The sequence below is a fragment of the Cydia pomonella genome, chromosome 1, assembly GCF_033807575.1.
Source record: "Cydia pomonella isolate Wapato2018A chromosome 1, ilCydPomo1, whole genome shotgun sequence".
Classification (NCBI taxonomy): Eukaryota; Metazoa; Arthropoda; class Insecta; order Lepidoptera; family Tortricidae; genus Cydia; species Cydia pomonella.
This window is the reverse complement of record NC_084703.1, coordinates 8,060,230-8,079,674: the sequence shown is the minus strand read 5'-3', so window position 1 is coordinate 8,079,674 and position 19,445 is coordinate 8,060,230. Positions and strand designations below refer to the sequence as shown.

Sequence of the window (19,445 nt, the reverse complement as noted above, 5' to 3'; positions counted from 1 at the left end):
TGATGTAATTTAGCTATCGTGCGTCTCCCTCGCGAAAGTATACGTGAGAACAAGTCCAAGCGAAATGCAGGATAACTAAATGAAATCATTTAGATATCATTGTGATGTCAGTGTACGTTCGAATTGGCCTGGAAGTATTGCGGACCGACATTTCTGCCAACGGCATTGCTTAAAATATATGTTAATGCTCGAATATTTGAAATTTGCAGCAGCAAGGAATCGGCAGCAATGTAAACACTGCAGCAATAACATTGAAGCAGCCTGAATCCGTTTTGTTCTTATGAAGTTACCTATCTATGCAATTACCAAGACATAGAAGTAGTACCTAACATCGGAGCACAAAAGTTGCTCACATAGTGAACATGATTTTATTGTTAAGTCACTAGATTGCACATGTGCAGATTGTAGAAACAATTATTATGACCACCAAAAATACTTTCATGCCCTAAGCTCCCTTACCGAAAAAATATACTTAACACCAAAACAATGAAGTCTAAAATTACACTAGTTCTAGCTATTTTAGCCACGACTGCACTTCAAATTGTATTCAAACACCAAATATAATTAAATCAATTATCACCAAATATAATTCTTGATCACCGAACTTAAGCGAACAAATTAATGAAATAAAAATACTATTTTCACCTAAATAAACCACTATGGTTACCATAAAATGTATGCATATTACCATTCCAGAACTGCTACCTGCTAAAAGTGGGTTAGGTTAGAACTGCGATCGGAACAGAACCGAACTGCCATCAGAAAAGTGGGTTAGGTTAGGTTAGAACTGCGACCCTTACAGAAAAGAAATGCTACTAGAAAAGTGGGTTAGGTTAGGTTCGAATTGCGATCCTCACAGAAGCGCAATGTTATCACAAACAGAAAAGTGAATTAGGTTAGGTTAGAGCACTTAGAACTGCGATCCTTACAGAACCGAAGCGCTATCAGAAACGTAGATTAATTAATTTAATAGGATAACGAGCAGTTCAATATTTGCATGAAACGTTTAATTAAAATGTGGTTAAAATTTTGGTAATCATTAACTATTTTTGGGTCGACAATGATTAGTTTGGAGTCATTTGCTTTAATACATAGGATAGCAAGATGTAAAATTTTTGTTACACATTAAATTTTTTTTTGTGATAGTTTACTATTTTTGGATTAACCATGGGTTAACATTGATTATATTGGTGTCATTTGCTTTAATAGCAGCATGATTTTGATTTAAAATTACACATTAAAATGGTTAAAACACCATTGTTTTGGTAATCATTAACTATTTTTGGGCAGTAAAATGTTTTTTTTTTGCCGATTAATATTTTACTATATTTGGTGGTCAGTTAAATACTAGCCGATTTTTGTAAGTGTAATAATACGTTAACATGTTTTTACTGCCGGCCTGCGGCATATTGTTGAAAATTTTGACAAATGTTTGCTTGTGTGTAATTGTGTATCATAGCTAAAGGAGAACATTTTAAATATATGATACGTACTGTTTTAGTTAAATAATTTTAGTTTTAATTTTAATGATATTTTGGGAAAGATAAGAAAAATATTCCTAAATTGTTTTGTCCAAAATGTTTTTGGGCCATCCTGTACAAGTATATGCGATGGTGCGTATATATTATGGGCCACTCTGTACAAGTACGTGCGATGGTGCGTAAATATTATGGGCCAACCTGTACAAGCATGTGCGATGGTGCGTAATTATTATGGGCCACCCTGTACAAGTATGTGCAGTGGTGCGTAAATATTATGGGCCACCCTGTACAAGTATGTGCGAGGGTGCATAAATATTATGGGCCACCCTGTACGGTCACGTCTGAAAATATCATTACGAAAAAAGTGCCAAAAATATGGATACACGAGTTTATTGCCCATATATTAAGGTAGTGTATACATATTTTTGGCACATTTTTCGTGTCGATATTTTCAGATGTGACTGTACAAGTACCTATGTCCGATGGTGCGTAAATATTATGGGCCACCCTGTACAACTAAGTGCAATGGTGCGTAAATATTATGGGCCACCCTGTACAAGTATGTGCGATAGTGCGTAAATATTATGGGCCATCTTGTATAAGTATATTAAGTATGTGTGATGGTGCGCAAATATTATTGGATAACACACAGAGCGAGCACGTCCACACGAACCGAGGCAGCGCGCGCGTTTTCCTCGCCTGAGTACGCTGCCTCGGCCGAGGCAGGTCTACATTACACTGGCCGGTTTGTGCATGAGGAAATTGCCTCGCGCGTATGCTCGCTCTGTGTGGACCCGTCTATTAATTAACATTAATAACGAAGTTTTCAGTAATTGATTGCATTGTAATTAACTTCCTCAGTTCTGTCCTTGTGTCTAGTAGGTATAATCAACACTTTTTACGGCAGGTACGTCCAAATATTCTACGAAAAGCATTGACGTCTCACCGCCGACCCACGTAAATAAACATTCGACAAAACCGCAAATGAAACTTTGAAAACACCAGCAGATGCATAGCAATGACAAATATAAACGAATATGAATAAGATAAAAGATGACGAAGAAAAAGAATTAGTCACAACACGATTGCCAAAAAACAATAGACAAAAGGAGATACGTTTACTATAGTCTGTCAAACAACTTTATCATTAGAAAAAGGCGCGAAATTCTAATTTTCTATGGGACGACAACCCTTCACGCCTATATTTTCAAATTTTTTTTCTACTGACGGAAATATCGTGACAGACTATTACAATCTGATAAAGTCATCTCCCTCATTCATTAAACTTTTGTTGAATTTTGTTCCTTTCTAACAAACAGATATTACAGATAAGGATAAACGACTATCCAGGGCTTGTTAGACCTGACAACAGTTTATGAATAACGCCGTAGGCCGTAACTATATGGAGTGTGGAATTAAGAGGAGTGACATCTCTTATGGTAGAACTGTTGCAAAAGTGTCCAGCTGTCAGCTATAAATAATAGTTCCAAATCTCTCCAGAGTAGCGCTAGAGTAACTAAGAACCTAGGCGCTATTGACGGAGTGAAGTGCGCTATCTATGATTTGATTTTTTTATTCAAGTATTCTAGGTATTGTTGCGCCACCTATTTAAGGTTTTTTGATGACACTTTTTGGTACATGGAGTTTTATTTCCTTACCCCCACCTTCCGTAGCCGTAACCGCCGCTGATAATCTTTTTTTCCATATCTGGCATTTTGACATTTGTGTTTGTTAGAAACAAACAACGTTTAACAGAGGTTTACTTACCTAGTTTAGAAAATTAACAAAGCCATTTATTTTCCTTAAATATTCTTAAGCATAACCACAGAATAAGTACAGAAAATTTACTTCCTACAAAACCTAAGTTGGACAGCGATTCAGGGACAGGTCATGCTGTCCCTTTCTAATGTATGGCACTAAGCCTTTCGGCTATTCAGGGTTGTCAAAATTCAAGCCTTTATCTTATCTGTGGTAGTGCACGCAAATGGACGTCAAGTTGTGCCAACCCTAATAATTGCTCGTGCCAATGCTGAGCCGAACGGAGCCGAGAGTGCCCGAAAGGATCAGTTTCGCCCCACTGGCCATACACCGAAGTTAACGGAATTCAATAAAAAGACCATGTATCAAAGTTCTGTGGGTATATTTATTCGCTTAGCTAAACAAGTAAATATCATCACATTTAAACAGTGTGCACTTATGAAACAAGCAACACTATGGTTGCAATACGAAAACCGCGTAAAGCAAGGTTTGATAGGTGCACCGCGCAATTTGTTACTCGTGATCACAGACATTGCCATCGAATAGACCATGCAATCTCTCTTTAGTAACACTCTCTGCTTATGTCGTTAATATTTATTTATTTATTTAAAGCACCTATAACGCTAACAACACTATTTAGCAGTACAATAATGTATTTATATTACAATAATTATTTATTTATTATTTATTTATATATCATATAGTTGGTCAAGCAAATCTTGTCAGTAGAAAAACGCGGCAAATTTGAAAAATCGCGGGCTAGCAACACTGTGTTCGAATAATTCCAAAATCGCGTGTAATCTGTGTTTTATCTGTAGAATGTGGATCGTCCATCTTGTTTGTTTACATTCCGAATCGGTGCTAATTCAAGAGAAATTTCTGCTCCCAGCATTAAAATAAATATCAATATATTAAATAATATTGTGCATGACCATAAGCAAAGTCAAGATGCCTACAATGTAAGTAAAATCATGCTCGTTGATCTTAACCATTAGAAAATTTTGAGGTTATGATAATTACTTCAAGATCCCGGAGAATTTTTAAGATAATGTGCAGTTTTTTTCTGTTTCAGGGTTAAAAGGCTTAAATAAAGATAAAACGTATGCCTAAATATATCCAATAAGACCACGAATTGTGCCCTCGAAACCGCAACTGATTCGATTGTTCCCAATATCAACAGACGAAGTCCTCAAATATTTTCAAAGGTAACTTTTTTAAACAATCTTAAGGCGTTTAAGAACCTTGATTATACCTACTTTCTTTCGCAACATCAACCTAATACTTCCATATGTTTGTTGCAGGATTAAAACTCGCCCAATATAAGGCGTTCGTAAAAGTTTCTCTTCATACAAAACTTACCTACGGCGGTTTACGTACATACGTGTACATGTACAACGCAAACAAGACGAAAAATAAACTTGTTAATTAAAAAAACTAAAAAAATTGGGACAATAGTTTAGATTATTATTGTAAAAGTTGTCCGTTTGTTAATCATCACGAAAATATATTATTTAGGCTGATTTGTTTCATGCACTCAGCTATTGCACATGTATACCTATGGAAAATCCTAGTTTATACTTTCTGAAGTTGGTATGTACCTATTTAAAAGAAGTTTTAAGTCGCTTTACCTGTTTGTTCAATAAATTAAAATAATTTATTCAGTGTGCATAATTTTAGAAAAATATTTTAACATTTAAATCATACCTTCTTTTATCCAGAAACAATATAACTCCATATTACTCACATGAGTGGAAGTTGTTAAGTTTCCATTGTCAAGGTATCTTTGATTAATATTTTGAGTACCTGAAATTGTGTCAGTTCCTGACAAGTCTTGAATAGACTAATGTGAAAGTTAATAAAATTTCTTAACAGCATTCTCCTGATATCTAAATGACTTTTTTAAATATCTACATATAAAATATGATCTAGCCAATACATATACCTGTATAAAAACAGTAGTGTGAGCAAAACCTTACCAAGCTAGCATGTAAGAGTGGTCTCAGAGATATTGGAATATCTCTGTACTATAAATTAGGCAAATTGCTTTAGACTAAGTTTTATGTGTAACTACTACTATAAGAATACATTTTGAAACTTGGAATGGAAACTTTAAACTTGAAATTACAAATTTTCAAACAGATCTGTTTTATGCTTAAGATGCAATAAGTGACTAGGTACAAAGTATTCTGATGCTTGGAGTGGACCAGTAACATTGGTAACTTAATGATATTTTTTCAATGAATGGCCTGAATTAAGTGTAAGTAAGCTAAAGTGACCCGTATCTTAATTGCCTTGAAATTAAATGAACACCAAAATATCTGCAGTTGTGTTTTATTTATTTTTAATCTGTATATTTATATAAATATATTGTAAAACCATTTCAAAATTACACTGGTATGTGAATGTGACATTGTTCAAGAGAAATACACTAATTTACAATTAACAAGTGGCATAATTATTTTCTTTGGGCTTCTTCAGTTTCTGAACTGATGTTAAAAACAGCTTTCTACCGTGGTGCTCATGTTCTCTTTGCTCCCTATTTGTCTTCTAAGTTAGCTAAAACAGAATAAAACCATATCAAAATGATGTAAATAGTCCAGATATTTGATATTTAATAAGCCCTGCAATTGTGACAAGAATAGTTACAGTGATACCCTACCAGGGCTACCGCTGCCAGTGATGGCTCAGGGGTTACTTACCTAGGTTTTAATATTTACCTATATAAAACAATGGATTGTTTTATTCTAGTTAAATTCAGTAGTATAGGTACCTACTAACAGATCGTTTGGTAAAAAGTACTCAAGTGCAAATGCCTTAACCTTTACATTTATTTAGCTATGACATCTTCATGTTTAAGTTGAATATATATGTAGCAGATCTGCTCCTAAGCATACCAAAGGTTAAGAATGCGAGCGCTCGCCTTTTGCGTCCACCTTTTACTAAGCATACAAACCTTTATTTTAATTCAATCTATTGATATATTTTTCGATTGTACCTACCTAAATATGTCTAATTAGCTTTTGAAGGTTGCATAAAGGAGCATTTGTATTGCATTTTATCGTGATATATCTTTAATATTGAATTCCAACCGAGAAATCTGATAATATATTAAAATCCAGCTACCTGCGGAAGCAATGACTTGATTCAAACATTATTTTCTCCAGCATAGTCCGTTTGCAAATAGGTATTTTTTGATCTCGTTTATCATATTGATTGACATCGTTTTTACTCCAGTTTAAATTGTCCCTCTCATAATAATAACAATTTCCAAATGCTTCAATAAACCGCGAGCGGCAGTTTTAGTTGACGTACGAAGAGCGCGCTCAGCGGAAAAAAAATGTTTCGGTTCGATGTACATTGCTGCTTTTCTTAGCGCAATACTGCTCTGTGAGTGTTGCCATACTTCAGTTTGCTTTACATTGCTACTGACAGACTTTGCTTGACAGACTATATTTAATAAATATCTTAACTCAAGTTAAACAATTTTTATTCTATATTGTTTTATAACACCATAAAACGAGTTTTATGAATATTTTAGAAAAAATCATACAATGAAAATGATGTCATCACAAAATATTAACTGTGTCACACGATACGTCTCTCTTATACTAGCTGTTTTGAGTCTTCAATATTATATGGTTAATATTCAGATAAAAAATCAAAAACAATATAGACATAGACCAAGCTAAGTGGCCAGCGATTTTGATAGCCCAGACTGTGAAAGTGTTATTTTAAACGTCAAACTTGTATGAAATTATGACGTAACACAAACAGTCACAACGTAACAACCCTGCACAGTCCGAGGCTATCAAATCGCTGCCAGCTTAGCATGGTCTAGCAATAAATAATCGTTTAATACGTCCATGTGCTTTGTACAAATATCGCTCAGTGGTCGGTTGGTCAATGTAAAAACAGTAAAACCCGTGGTACATGCGATAACTATTTAGTTATTTATCTGTGGATGTGATGTAAGAGGGCTGGCTTGGGCGTACCTAGCGAGATTGGATTAGAGTTGGAGATTGCAAGGGTATTTCAGACTTTGTTCACTACCCGTGTCATTTATGCAGCCAGTTAGGAGGATATACTCGATTTGTTTTTATAATACAAATATATAATCGTATTTGCAAACACCAACTATTCAACACCTACTGCCGATACCTAAGAGTTACAAATACAATCAAAATAATACATACTTACGTATACAGGATATAATAAAAATAGTGGAGATCCGTTTAAGGTCATATTCGGTATCGTGTTGTGATTAGTAAAATGTAGAAAATAGATATTTATACAACAAGAGAGCAAAGCTTTATATTTCTTCGAGTGCTTATTTTGAGTCCCGTGTAAGCGAAAGATTCTATAATATATAATCTATTAAAATCTTGAGCGTAGTAAGGGACTCAAAAAATGTTCTTTCACGCAAATAATCTATATAAAATTGCCTACAAGAAAGAGTCAGTACACTTTGTCGCCAGGATTAACATTTAAAAAGATATTAAAGCGGGAAGTTAATTAAAATCAATTTTATTGTCCATTTATCTATATTTTCGTAAATAACTCGTAAACGGTGGCCAATAGCAAAAAACGTTGGAAAACGTAAATAATCTACATAAAATTATCTACAAAAAAATTCAGTACACTTTATGAAACGACCAATATTTAAAAAGATATTAAAGAGGGAAAGTTAATTAAAATCAATTCTAAGGTTCCTATTCTTTAGTTTTTCGTAGATAATTTGTAAAGTATGACTCATAGCAAATAAATGTCTGATACATAAATATTATAAATAATAACCATATAATTTTCTATACGAAACATGTACAACACTTTTCGCTACGCTACGCACATACGCGTTCATGGCAATTATATGTAGGTAGGTATAGGTAGGTTCAGCGCAGCTTATATATGATTAGCGCCCGAGATAATTACAGGCTGGAATAAATTTGCGGTCCCTAAGTTCCTCAATCTGTTTACAGAAATTGTGCTTTATGGTCTCTGGTTTAAGGTATGTATACTTACATTCGAGGTAATTTACATGAGAGTTCGGAGCGAAATTACAATAAAAAATTATAATTATTATGTAATTTGTAACATCCATGGTCCGAAACCGTAAGTTACAGAACCTTATGACATTTAATTCTGTTACTTAAATGGATATTTACTCGATGTATTTAACATATGATCCAAGAGAGCAAATTGACAAAACCTGGTAAAGAGTTTGTTCATTGTAGGGTTCCGTAGACTAATGAAAATTTACGCAAACGGATTCCTAGATCGAATAATTGTTAAGAAAAAAAAGTCGACTTCAATGAGGGTGACCGGTGAAAGAAAGATTATTGTTGATTTTGGATTTCATACAATGAAATTAAAGACTGGTAAAATACCCACAATAGGGTATTCGACTATATTAAAAATAAATTATTACTCACCATGCATGAAATAATATTAAAAATTGCTATATTAGTTTGCTTAAAAGAATTAAGAAGTACCCTCAATTCCTCATGGAATCCATCATCAAAACTCAAGCTTGATAAAAATGTACCTTGAAAACCTAACTGCTTCACAAACATGCGAAGAGAATAAATTGCCAAACGTGAACTATGCGGCGTTGAAGTGTTCCATTCTGTTCATAATCAGCAGTTCCGCTTCATCAAATGTCACTTCTACAAATGTAAATGCTTGACTTGACGATGAAAATACTAAAATCACTATATGTATGCCTTTCATATTTGAAAAGTTAACATTTGAGGAGTTCCCTCGATGCATCATCATGGACCCCATCGTCAGAACTCAAACTTGACATAAATTTGTCTTAAAAGTCTAATTTGCTTCATAAACATAGCGAAGAGGACAAATCGCCAAACGTGAACTATGCGTCGTTGAACAGTTCCATTCTGATCATCATCAGCAGTTCCACTTCATCAAATGTCACTTTTTAAATGTAAATGCTTGATTTGTTGATGAAAAATCACTATATGTATGCTCTTCACATTTGAAGAGTTCCCTCGATTCCTCATGGATCCCATCATCAGAACTGAGTTTTGACAAAAACGGGACCAATCTGTAAATATCTTGATTCAAGCAAAAAAATATTTTTTTAAATTGGTTCAGAATCAGAAATGACGGAGTTATGAAGTAACAAACATAAAAAAAAACATACACACCGAATTGATAACCTCCTCCTTTTGAAATCTTGAAATCGGTTAAGAATGCCATGAAATTTCAATCCGTACCGATGTAGTTGAAGGAAAACGTTAAAAGTAAAACCCTTATTATTCCACGCGGCATCCCTATCTCACTCTCGGTCTCGACGCGTCATATTTTTGTTCCCTTCTAATTACCGTGTTTTTCCCGGCTTGACACTCCCTCTGTCGATAGTAAATTTACGGCTTGTACACCGTTTTAACGGTAGCGTTTTTCTATATACCGATTCGAGTCCGATATGGTCTACCGCAGCCCTGACATACGGAACCCAAACATATTATATATATAAGTCTTGTATCGTCGACTAAATAAACTAACACCTAAGTAAGTAGTCCACCTACGCTATGTAAGCTAGCACTAAAAGGTATTTCATTCGGATTCGTCTGCCGTTTTGAGGTGTTTATTTAATGATATTTGGCAATGTCTTAATTAATGTCAATTATCTATGGAAATATGACGTGGGTATAGTATAATGATATACCTCACTTTGTTCTGTTCAAGTCAGTGCAAAGGACTCTAATACTTTGACGAATTTTCGAAGTTACTTATATTTTCTTCAGGCAAAGTATTTAATCCTGGACGATGCTATTACCCTTGGCCACTTGATCATTGATGGGATCTTCATAGTTTTCTTCCATGTAGATCGTGTCATTCACTAAGACGCGTGCCTTGACTCATAATGTCATGTTATTAAAGGTTAGATTTGACAAATCTGTGCGTCATATAAGATTGTATTACGACGAGCGACAAAATCAAGCCATGTTGCGGTCAATGTAAAGCAAAATGAGTAAAATGACAATTAATTAAAACCTAATATACCAGTCAGAGCCCCGTAAATGCATTGTACGAGAACCAAAACCCATGATAGTAAATAGCGTACGCCTTTAAAGCCCGGCCAGAAATATATGATAATGGTCAAGAGAGCGCTGTTATTCTCATGTATAGGATGACAGTTCAGTTTAATATGAAAAAATTTAGTTCCAATGAAATTCCGCAATATGGCCCGTGATCATATATTACTGGTCAGGCTTTACAACATTGTGAAGTGAACCATGGTCAAAACTATAAAGTAGGTTTTACATATGCGCGCAGTGTTTTTATTCATCATTAACCTAATTAATGGTAAATCCGCTGTATAGTTAGTTCAGGACTGTAATCAGTGGCTACGAAGTCGTGATTGGAAACGACCTTACCAGTAACTAACATAATAGTTTTTTTTTAATGTCTACCTACATAAAGATTGCTAGTGATTCCTAGGAAAGAATTATAACTATAGTGCTTGAATGTCTTAGAATCCTAGATTGTTTCGCTGATATATCTAGAGATGTTTTTTAACGTCTGTTAATGCTACGTGAGATAAATTTAAGTAAGTAAGTTATACTGAGCAATTTAGAAATAATTCCGATATCTTTACTAAGAATTTCTTTAAATAGAATAACTGTTTGCCGAGTCGAATATAATAGGTGAGACCCAAGCGCATCGTCCCCGCTGGCTTGGCCATCTCGAAAGGATGGGTGAAAATCGAGTAGTCAAAAGAGCATACTTGAGTCGGCCAACTGGACGCTGTCCTGTTGGTCATCCTAAATATCGTTGGACGGATAGAGTTGAAGTAGACCTCCGTGAGCTCGGCGTCGGCGAAGGCTGGTGTGGATTCGTTCAGGATCGAGCAAAATGGCGGGCTGTGTTGGAGGTAGGGTTGCCATCCGTCCGGGTTTCCCCGGATTTGTCCTAGTTTAGAGGGCATCCGGAGAGCGTCCGGGGCGGGCTTCATTTGTAGTCCGGGTTTAAAAATTTAAAGTCTTAGGCCGCATGCGACACACGCACAACCTGTTTAAAAAAACCTGTTGACACGTCCGGGTTCTGGACTCTAAAATCCGGGGTTTTCACGCGTCTTGTCCTGGTTTCCAAATTTTAGAGATGGTAACCCTAGTTGGAGGCCAAGACTCATTTCGGATCATCGCGCTAAGTAAGTTACTAAGTATGAAAGGTGGAGGCAAGGAACACAATCTCCATGTACCAAAAAGTGTCCGTTAAAAAACCTTAAATAGGTGGCGCTACAACACCTAGAATACTTGAAAAAAAAATCAAATCATTGACAGCGCACTTCACTCCGTTAACAACACCTATGTCCTTAGCTACCCTAGCGCTACTCTGGAGAGATTTGGAACTATAATTTATAGCTGACAGCTGGACACTTTTGCAATAGTTCTGCCTATGGAGATTGCATTCCTTACCTCCACCTTCCATATTACTAAGTATTTCATTGTCAAATGTTTGTGCCTATCCGTCATTTTGACATTTCTGTAAGAAATAAACAAAATTGAACAGTAGGGCTAATATGATCGGTGTTTTATCATCTGTCATCATGCCTGTCTCGTTCCTATAAGGATGTAAGTGCGAAAGTGACGCAAGACATGACAAGTGATATAAATGCGACCAAGATACCGCCGCAGAGGTTTGTAAGAGGTTGTTAAATTTTATGAATAAGGGGATAGAACGTCAAGTTTTTATGAAACCCACTGATTAAGAGAATTCTACAAGACTAAAGGCCTTTCAACTTCATCGTCTACAAAAGTTTTGATCGTTATCCATAGGATAACATGACACTCGACGTCGCCATATTCATATTGAACGTTAATCATCAGTGTCTTTATATTAATAATAAAATATTGCAAAGCAGTTAAATATCTTAAGCAGCCCATGCCATGATTAACAAAGTATTTGAACCTGTAAGCAAAATATGATAATAATTTAATTGCCTATTTTGATGGTTATTGTAGCTTACATACTTATATTTTAGTATTAACCTTCGAACTGAATATGCGAATGCATTACTCATATTTATGATACAAAACTTATTAACCTAATACAAAAAAAAATGTTGCAACTAAATCGAGAAAAACAATAGACAACATTAGCGTCGGAGTATTTTTTTTAGCTTAAAACTCCGACATGTGTACGGTTAGCAATTATATTGTTATTAGCGATGATTCAATTTATTCGTCTTTGAATATCCATATCTATACATATCTACGTACCTATGTACTTTATAGTATAATTGACAGTTCAATCATTATAAAGCAATTTCAAACTGTTTTTACTCCCCAATCAAGTTATTTTGTAGCCCGGAATAACAACAGGCAATAAATTATAAACGACGAAGTTTTAAGATAACAAAAACAACCGAAACGCGAAGCTCATCCTTTTTTAAGTCGGTTGAAAAACAGCGCAATAAACGATTTGGCAGCGCGTCGGAATCCTGCGGAGAGCATGCGCACAATTATGGAAACTTGTCATATTTTTCTACCTATAGGTAGTATAGAAATTAACTATTTTCAAAATTAAAACCCCTTGAGAATCTAAGAACTTTTCCAAGTTTTTGGAATCTAATTGAAACAAAACCAAACGTCTACTTTTTTAACCCGCCGTTTGAATAAGTCTTTATTTTGTTCTGTAGATATATTTGGAAAAGTTTCTCAAAAAACTTTATAAAAATCGCTACTTGTTAAGCCATGAAACAATGGCAATACTCTACTTTTACCATTTAAACAAACACATATGAAAAACTCGCAATTATAGCTTAGCACACAGTCGCTAACAGCAATACATAGACCACAGCTGCTCGCGGCCAAAATTTTGCAGTGGCAATCTACATTTCGCGCACGAGGTCCGAGAAAGTGAAATAAACCCCCGTTACCGCGCTAGGCACCCTGCCCTTCCCAGGATTCCAAATCTAGGCTTTCGTGCGCGAACTGCAACGTGAACTCGCAATATGCGTATATTCCTACTTAAAACAAATTTGCCTTTACTTTAAGTACTGACCGCTCCGGGGATGCCGGCTGATATGAAGAGCGCCAGCGTGTCGGGCCACGGGAGCAGCTTGTACTGCTCCCACCACCGCTTCACGATGAGACTGACGTAGAAGCCCAGCACGAAGGACATGGGTATCGACTCGCTCTGCGCGCCGAAGTACTGCCGGACTTTCTCGAATATCCTGCGGAAGTGTCAAATTGGGTGAACAATCATTTCACAAATAACAATGAAGTCACTAAACATTCAGTTTACAAACAACGTTGAAAACAATTATGTTTCTTAAATATGCCTTTTCTATAAAATACTGTTTATTCAACTAGCTCATTTGACAAAACATTTACCGGACATAAAGCCATATTATATGATATGAATCGGAAAACAATTCATCTAGGGTCAAGGAGGGAACAGTGGCTCGGTGGAAAATAGCCGGGTACAGTGGCCATTTACGCGTAACTAGTTTGAGCCACTGTACCCGGCTATTCTACCAAACCATTCCCTCCTGGACCCTATTGCTCGTACATAATATTTTGACGAAGCAATCGTTTACAAATTAAAACACATGGGAATCGTGTTTTTGACTAATGCCTATTTATGAAGTGACATAATTGCGGAATAAAAAAATTGCTGACTTATTACTAATTGATTACTTTTTTTGTTGTAAAATGACTATTTATGAATATCAATCTTCAAACTGTATAAATTCGGGCGAATAAAAATATTGTAGGAGTACCTAGACCAGTGATGGCGACTAACAGTTAATTAATCCATTATTTGCGACGTTATCTATGAAAAGGGACCTTATTGTCGATGGCCCTTCCGCCGTTATAAACGATGCTCCGATACAAATACAACACTGCGCGACGCAGTGCGGCGTAAGCGCCATCGACAATAAGGTCCCGTAAGGTTGAAAGGACAGAATATTTTTTTCACGTCAGTAGCTCGAACAAGGGTAATTTGCTGCTTAATAAAAGTGAGCAAAATCGCATTTTACTTAAAAAAAAAACAGTTATTGTTACATAAATTTAAACTTTTAGCGGCTCACAAAATATACATACGTTCCAAATTTCTTTAAAATATATCCTATAGTTTCCGAGTAAAATGGCTGTGACACACGGACATGACGAAACTAAAAGTTCTGTTTTCGCCATTTTGGGTACAAAACCCTAAAAAGGTAGTTTTGTTATAGGGAAATGACTGCATCCCAGTTCCATTCTGTATATTTCCACCCTAAAATGCATTTCACATATTTTAACATGTTCTTTATTAGGCGACTACCTACTTACCTAAGTAGTAGCGAACTAGGAGATTTTGTTTACTACGATAACTTTTTTAGGTTATGGGGCCAATATTTCTATATTTAGCTGTCAATGTAGCTAAATTTTGCTAACACCACATCACATCATCAGTTAAAACGTGATATCATTTAAAAAAAATATGCAAATGCAGTTCGTGGGTAAATAACTGACGTCAGATGAGCTACCTGCTCATATATTGAAAAAAAAAACGGCCAAGTGCATGTCAGACCATTCTTAGTGTAAGGTTCCATAGTTACCATTCTGTCATAATAGGCTAAACTACTTATTAGTGTATCATGTACAACCTTCGCACCGCTTTGTACCTTTTTACTAAGAATACTATTAGCAATAACTCAAAAACGGCTGGACCGATCGTGTTCGCTATAGTTTTCATTGATAGTATTGATTAACCTTTGTTTTTAGTTTTTTTCATATTTTTTGACCCATGGTTCAAAAGTTAGAGGGGACGGGGACGGACGGACATTTTTTTCCTTTCGGAGCGATTATTTCCGAAAATATTTACTTTGTCAAAAAATGGCTGTTGGAGATCCTTATTCGTGTTGAAAGACCTATACAACGATACCCCATACTATTGAATTAAAGCTATTTTTTTTTTTCAAAAAAATACCTTGGTTGTGCCCTAAAAAGTTTTTTTTAGTTTTGTGTTTTACCGGTCTATCGCCATGTAGGTATGATTTATGTATCCATGCCAAATTGCAGCTTTCTAGCAGTAGCGATCACGGAGCAAAGCGACGGACATAGCGAAACTATACTGCTTTTCTAAGCTAAAAGGCGGTAAAAGCTAAAATTTTAAACTTTCAGGTAAAGATTTTAAGGTACATCCAGTCAGTCAATTTTCATTCAATTTTCAGTCAATTTTCATTTAAAATACTGTCTTTTAGCTTAGAAGGGCAGTATAAGAGTTTCCAGTTTACTACAGAACCCTAAAAACGGCTGCGAATAAGAGTCATTTCGAATTAATGTTTAACCGTGCCGTAGTTTTCAGATCTTTATTCGTAGTTTCACAAGAATACGCAAATCACTAAAAGAGTGTCTATGTAAGTACTAAATATTATGTGAAGATTTAAAAGAGTTCCCTTGATTTTACCAGAATCCTACTCCGACCAAACAAAACAAAATTCCAAATCGGTGTCCAGTTCTCGAGAAACGGGAAAAAGTACCTACTTGCATTAAAAAAAAAGCAATTATTCCGACTAATTGAGAACAAGTTTTTTTTATATTATTCTAAAGTTAGATCAACGTTACAAGAGAAAAAAGGTTAGGTACCTACTACTTATGAACATCATCTATTCCGTATGCCAACAAAAGGTCCTCATGGTGAACACTAGCGTTTCGTTTTTATGTTTTTGTATATTTTTTCAAATAGCGTTGTTTGTTTTTTATTGTCCCGACTAGTCAACTAGGTCGTTTTTATACTTATCTAGGACGTTGAACCTGTTATAAAAAAGCTATTTAGAATCCCAATCTTTTGATTTTTCAGGTTATTATCTCTTATATCTTAAAATAGACTAAGTTTTTAAGTAAACTACTGCCTAATAAATAAGTTAAATAACCAATAATTGTATTTATTTTAAATGTAAGCATTTTGTTTACTCTAGGTATTTTAGGAAAAGGATTGAATATCGACTGATTCCCTTGGTGTTGGATGATGATTGATGAGTATACAAACCAATATCGAACAGTATCAAAACTGTAAATATTACAATGCTCGTCGAGCTATCGTTGACTCAGACCTCTAAAATGTTGCCAGTACCTAGTCATAATCATAACATAAGGAACGTAACTACTTAAGAAAAATTCCACGTGATTTCAAGATAAATATTTAGTCGCAGTCAACTATTAAATATATTAATCGTAATTAAACTAATTACTAATTAGGTATGCTCGCTTGTGGTTTGTCGAATTTTGCGGCAACCGGTTCCGTAATAATTATTCTGATTCTAAAAGGCCTGAGCACACCTACGCTGAGGTTACATCGAATACAACGTCGCTCGCTACACGTCAAATGTCAAGTAAAAATAGTCCAAGTTCTACTCGGACCAGCGCACCGACGACGGGTCCTTGCCAACATGCATTTATTATTTTCTTACGACCACTTAATAATTGCTTGTAAACCAAGTTCCTAAAAACCGTAGTTTCGTCTGTACTTGGAGAGTAAGATCCTCTTTATTTTGCTGCCGAAAATTTAATTATTTGCAATTGTGTGAAAACATTGCAAATTTTGATTAAACTTAGATCTCTCACTGCAGTTCATGACTTTATACCTACGACAATAATTAGAAGCAAACAAATATGACATTAATTTGTTTGCTGGCCATACGTTGCGGATAGACTAGATATTTTGGCCGACTCTTGCAAATTTCTATCAAGAGAATATGTTATTGATCGATTAATATTTATATCTTACGATTTATTCATTTCTATAATTTTGTATGCTAATTGCACAAATCGTTTTATAGTTCCCGCGCAATAAACTATATTTATCTACCATCAATTTATTCAAATTTAATTCAAACAACATTTATCCTTAGCCTTGGAATCATCCATGTGTTATGTAGATTGATGCTAATGACCTTGACACGGTGACTCATATATAGAAAACTGTAACTGAACTCCAAAACTAATGGTATGTGAACGAGTTTTGACAAGGCTCAATGGACAGATTGAATATACTTCGGGCACGAATACTGTCCAAGCGAAAATGAATCCCAGCGTGCGTATACAACGTGCCAATCGTTAACGCTCCGTAGCGAACGAAGCGCAACTGTCACTAAATATAAAAATAAATAAATGAATATTTGGGGACAATATTACACAGATCCACCTAGCCCAAAACTAAGTAAAGCTTGTACTATGGATACTAGGCGACGATAAACATACGTATATATTATCTATTGGAAATTCTCGCAGAAACGTTCTCTGAGAATTTTACCTCTTGGTCGCAAAAGCGATGAATTCTTTTGATTAATCGCATAGTGTAGGAGATAAGACAAATACCATGGAACCTTACAAGCAAATACTTGTTACAATTCATATTAGCAATATAAAAATAATACCAATTGGTAAAATACCAGGAGTAAAACAACACAAAATTACCCAAACAAGTTATTTGGGGAAAAAGGTATAAAGTTAACAAAAGTAAATATCTAATTCTATTTAAAACAATTAGATAACTTATTTATGCTAATATGAGAACGTTCTCGAGAAAGTTGGATATTTTACGGATATTTCTTCGGAAAGGAATTCTCAGAAACGAGTTCTCATCGGCACATCACTAGACCCACGTCGGTTGTATACGTATGTTGTAGCGCACATCCTGTCGCTTCCTCAGCCACCGCATACACAGGTTTCCTATTCGAACGTTACTTAATCAGTGGCATCAGTCGTGGTCACCACCAACACGACCAAGCCAGCGTCGGCATATATATAAATGAAGTTCTCAGTAGATCTTTAACCTCGAGAAACGGACTATATACCAAAATATATCATATAGCAAGGCATATTTTATGTACCTACCAGTTGACAGAGTCCACATACGAAGCTATAACTTATACTTTATACTTTGGTATCTTAAGATACCTTGCGATATATGTATGTATAGCCCTATAATATACCGATATTACGATATATTTTGGTATAATTCGTCTCTCTCACCATGTAGTTGCTAGACAGACAGCGATATAATAATATATTGTGGTATCGTTGGCGTATGTGGTGCTTAGCTATACTATAAGATATTTGTCGGTATCGTACGGTATATTAACATATATTATCGCTCCGTCTGCGAAGGGCTTTATCTGTCACATATCACTGAAAGTTATCCCTTCTCCTAAAATATAGCTCGCTAGCAGCTTTAACTAAAATTTTACCCTAGACACCATTCTCCGCTATTAATTAAAAAACGATGATAGGTCAATAAAAGTTTAGTTTGGCTAAAATAAAATTCTATATGTCAACTCTTGCTCTACACAACTCTAGCGTTATTCAAACCAAAACTACAAAGGTTCGAAAATACGACGAATCGTGCCGAGAAAAGATAGGCACTGCCTTTTTGCCCCTTGTCTCGTCTTGGCGGGGATATTAGACGTTATCTAAATACACGGTGTTTTTTTAAGTCCAATTAAGTAACTTTCGCAAAGAAACCTGTATTTTAATAAACTCCATTTTGGACATAATCAATGATTTGTTTGTATCTGTTTTTTATGTACTTTATCTTTTGCTTCGAAAAGGTGCAACTAGCTCAATCAATAATGCCTAAACAAAAAATCAGCCTTAATATTCATATTACTCTATCTGGTTCTAATTCTAGATACTCTTAAGTCATATTAAAACGCCTATTAATCAAGAGCACGCTGCGAGTCGCTTCAAGTAAGACTAGTGAGAGGCGAGTCGAGAGCCCATTACACTAGTAATCAAATATAACTATATTAAACATGCAAGGAGGTCATAATCAAGGCTGAAGGTTGTCATATCCACCTTAATAAACAACCGAAGTAAAAGGCAGTAGTGAAAACAAGACCTGTTTATTCATTATAATTTATAATACTAAACAATATGACCTGTGCTCAAAATATAACCCTTAGTATGCGTCTATAGATTAATCTAACCATTTCTATCATCTAATATCTATTATTAAATGTCGTATGAATCTGTAACAGATTTGACAACTGACAGGATAAAAGCGGCCAAGTGCGAATCGGACTCGCCCATGAAGGGTTCGGAAGGGGGGGAATTAAAAAAAACTACTTACTGTTTGGGATTGAATATATTTTTTTTTTTATTACGTATTAAAAAAGAACTACATACTAGATCTCGTTCAAACCAATTTTCGGTGGAAGTTTGCATGGTAATGTACTTACATCATATATTTTTT

At 35.2% G+C, this 19,445-nt stretch overlaps 1 protein-coding gene and 2 long non-coding RNA genes across 5 annotated transcripts in view; 1 reads left to right on the top strand and 2 right to left on the bottom strand.

Annotated features, from left to right (window-relative positions):
• The window catches only part of LOC133528232 (bestrophin-4), an 88,697-nt gene that overhangs the window by 38,081 nt on the left and 31,171 nt on the right, over nt 1-19,445 (bottom strand). Inside the window, exon 3 of one of the 2 annotated variants that reach the window (XM_061865554.1) lies at nt 13,266-13,437. In XM_061865554.1, the coding sequence (XP_061721538.1) occupies nt 13,266-13,437 (172 nt within the window). Of the gene's footprint in view, nt 1-13,252; nt 13,438-19,445 lie in introns of those variants that run through there. The other variant, XM_061865636.1, reaches the window with a different exon arrangement.
• On the top strand, nt 3,944-5,558 carry LOC133528842 (uncharacterized). 2 transcript variants are annotated; one of them, XR_009801069.1, is made up of 3 exons: nt 3,944-4,198; nt 4,312-4,444; nt 4,541-5,558. It is a non-coding gene; the product is annotated as an uncharacterized LOC133528842 (long non-coding RNA). The 2 variants fall into 2 exon arrangements; XR_009801068.1 differs by having other exon boundaries at nt 3,944-4,444.
• Nucleotides 5,554-6,681, bottom strand: LOC133528930 (uncharacterized). Its single transcript, XR_009801078.1, has 2 exons — nt 6,363-6,681; nt 5,554-5,795 (listed from the first exon to the last, which is right to left on the bottom strand). It is a non-coding gene; the product is annotated as an uncharacterized LOC133528930 (long non-coding RNA).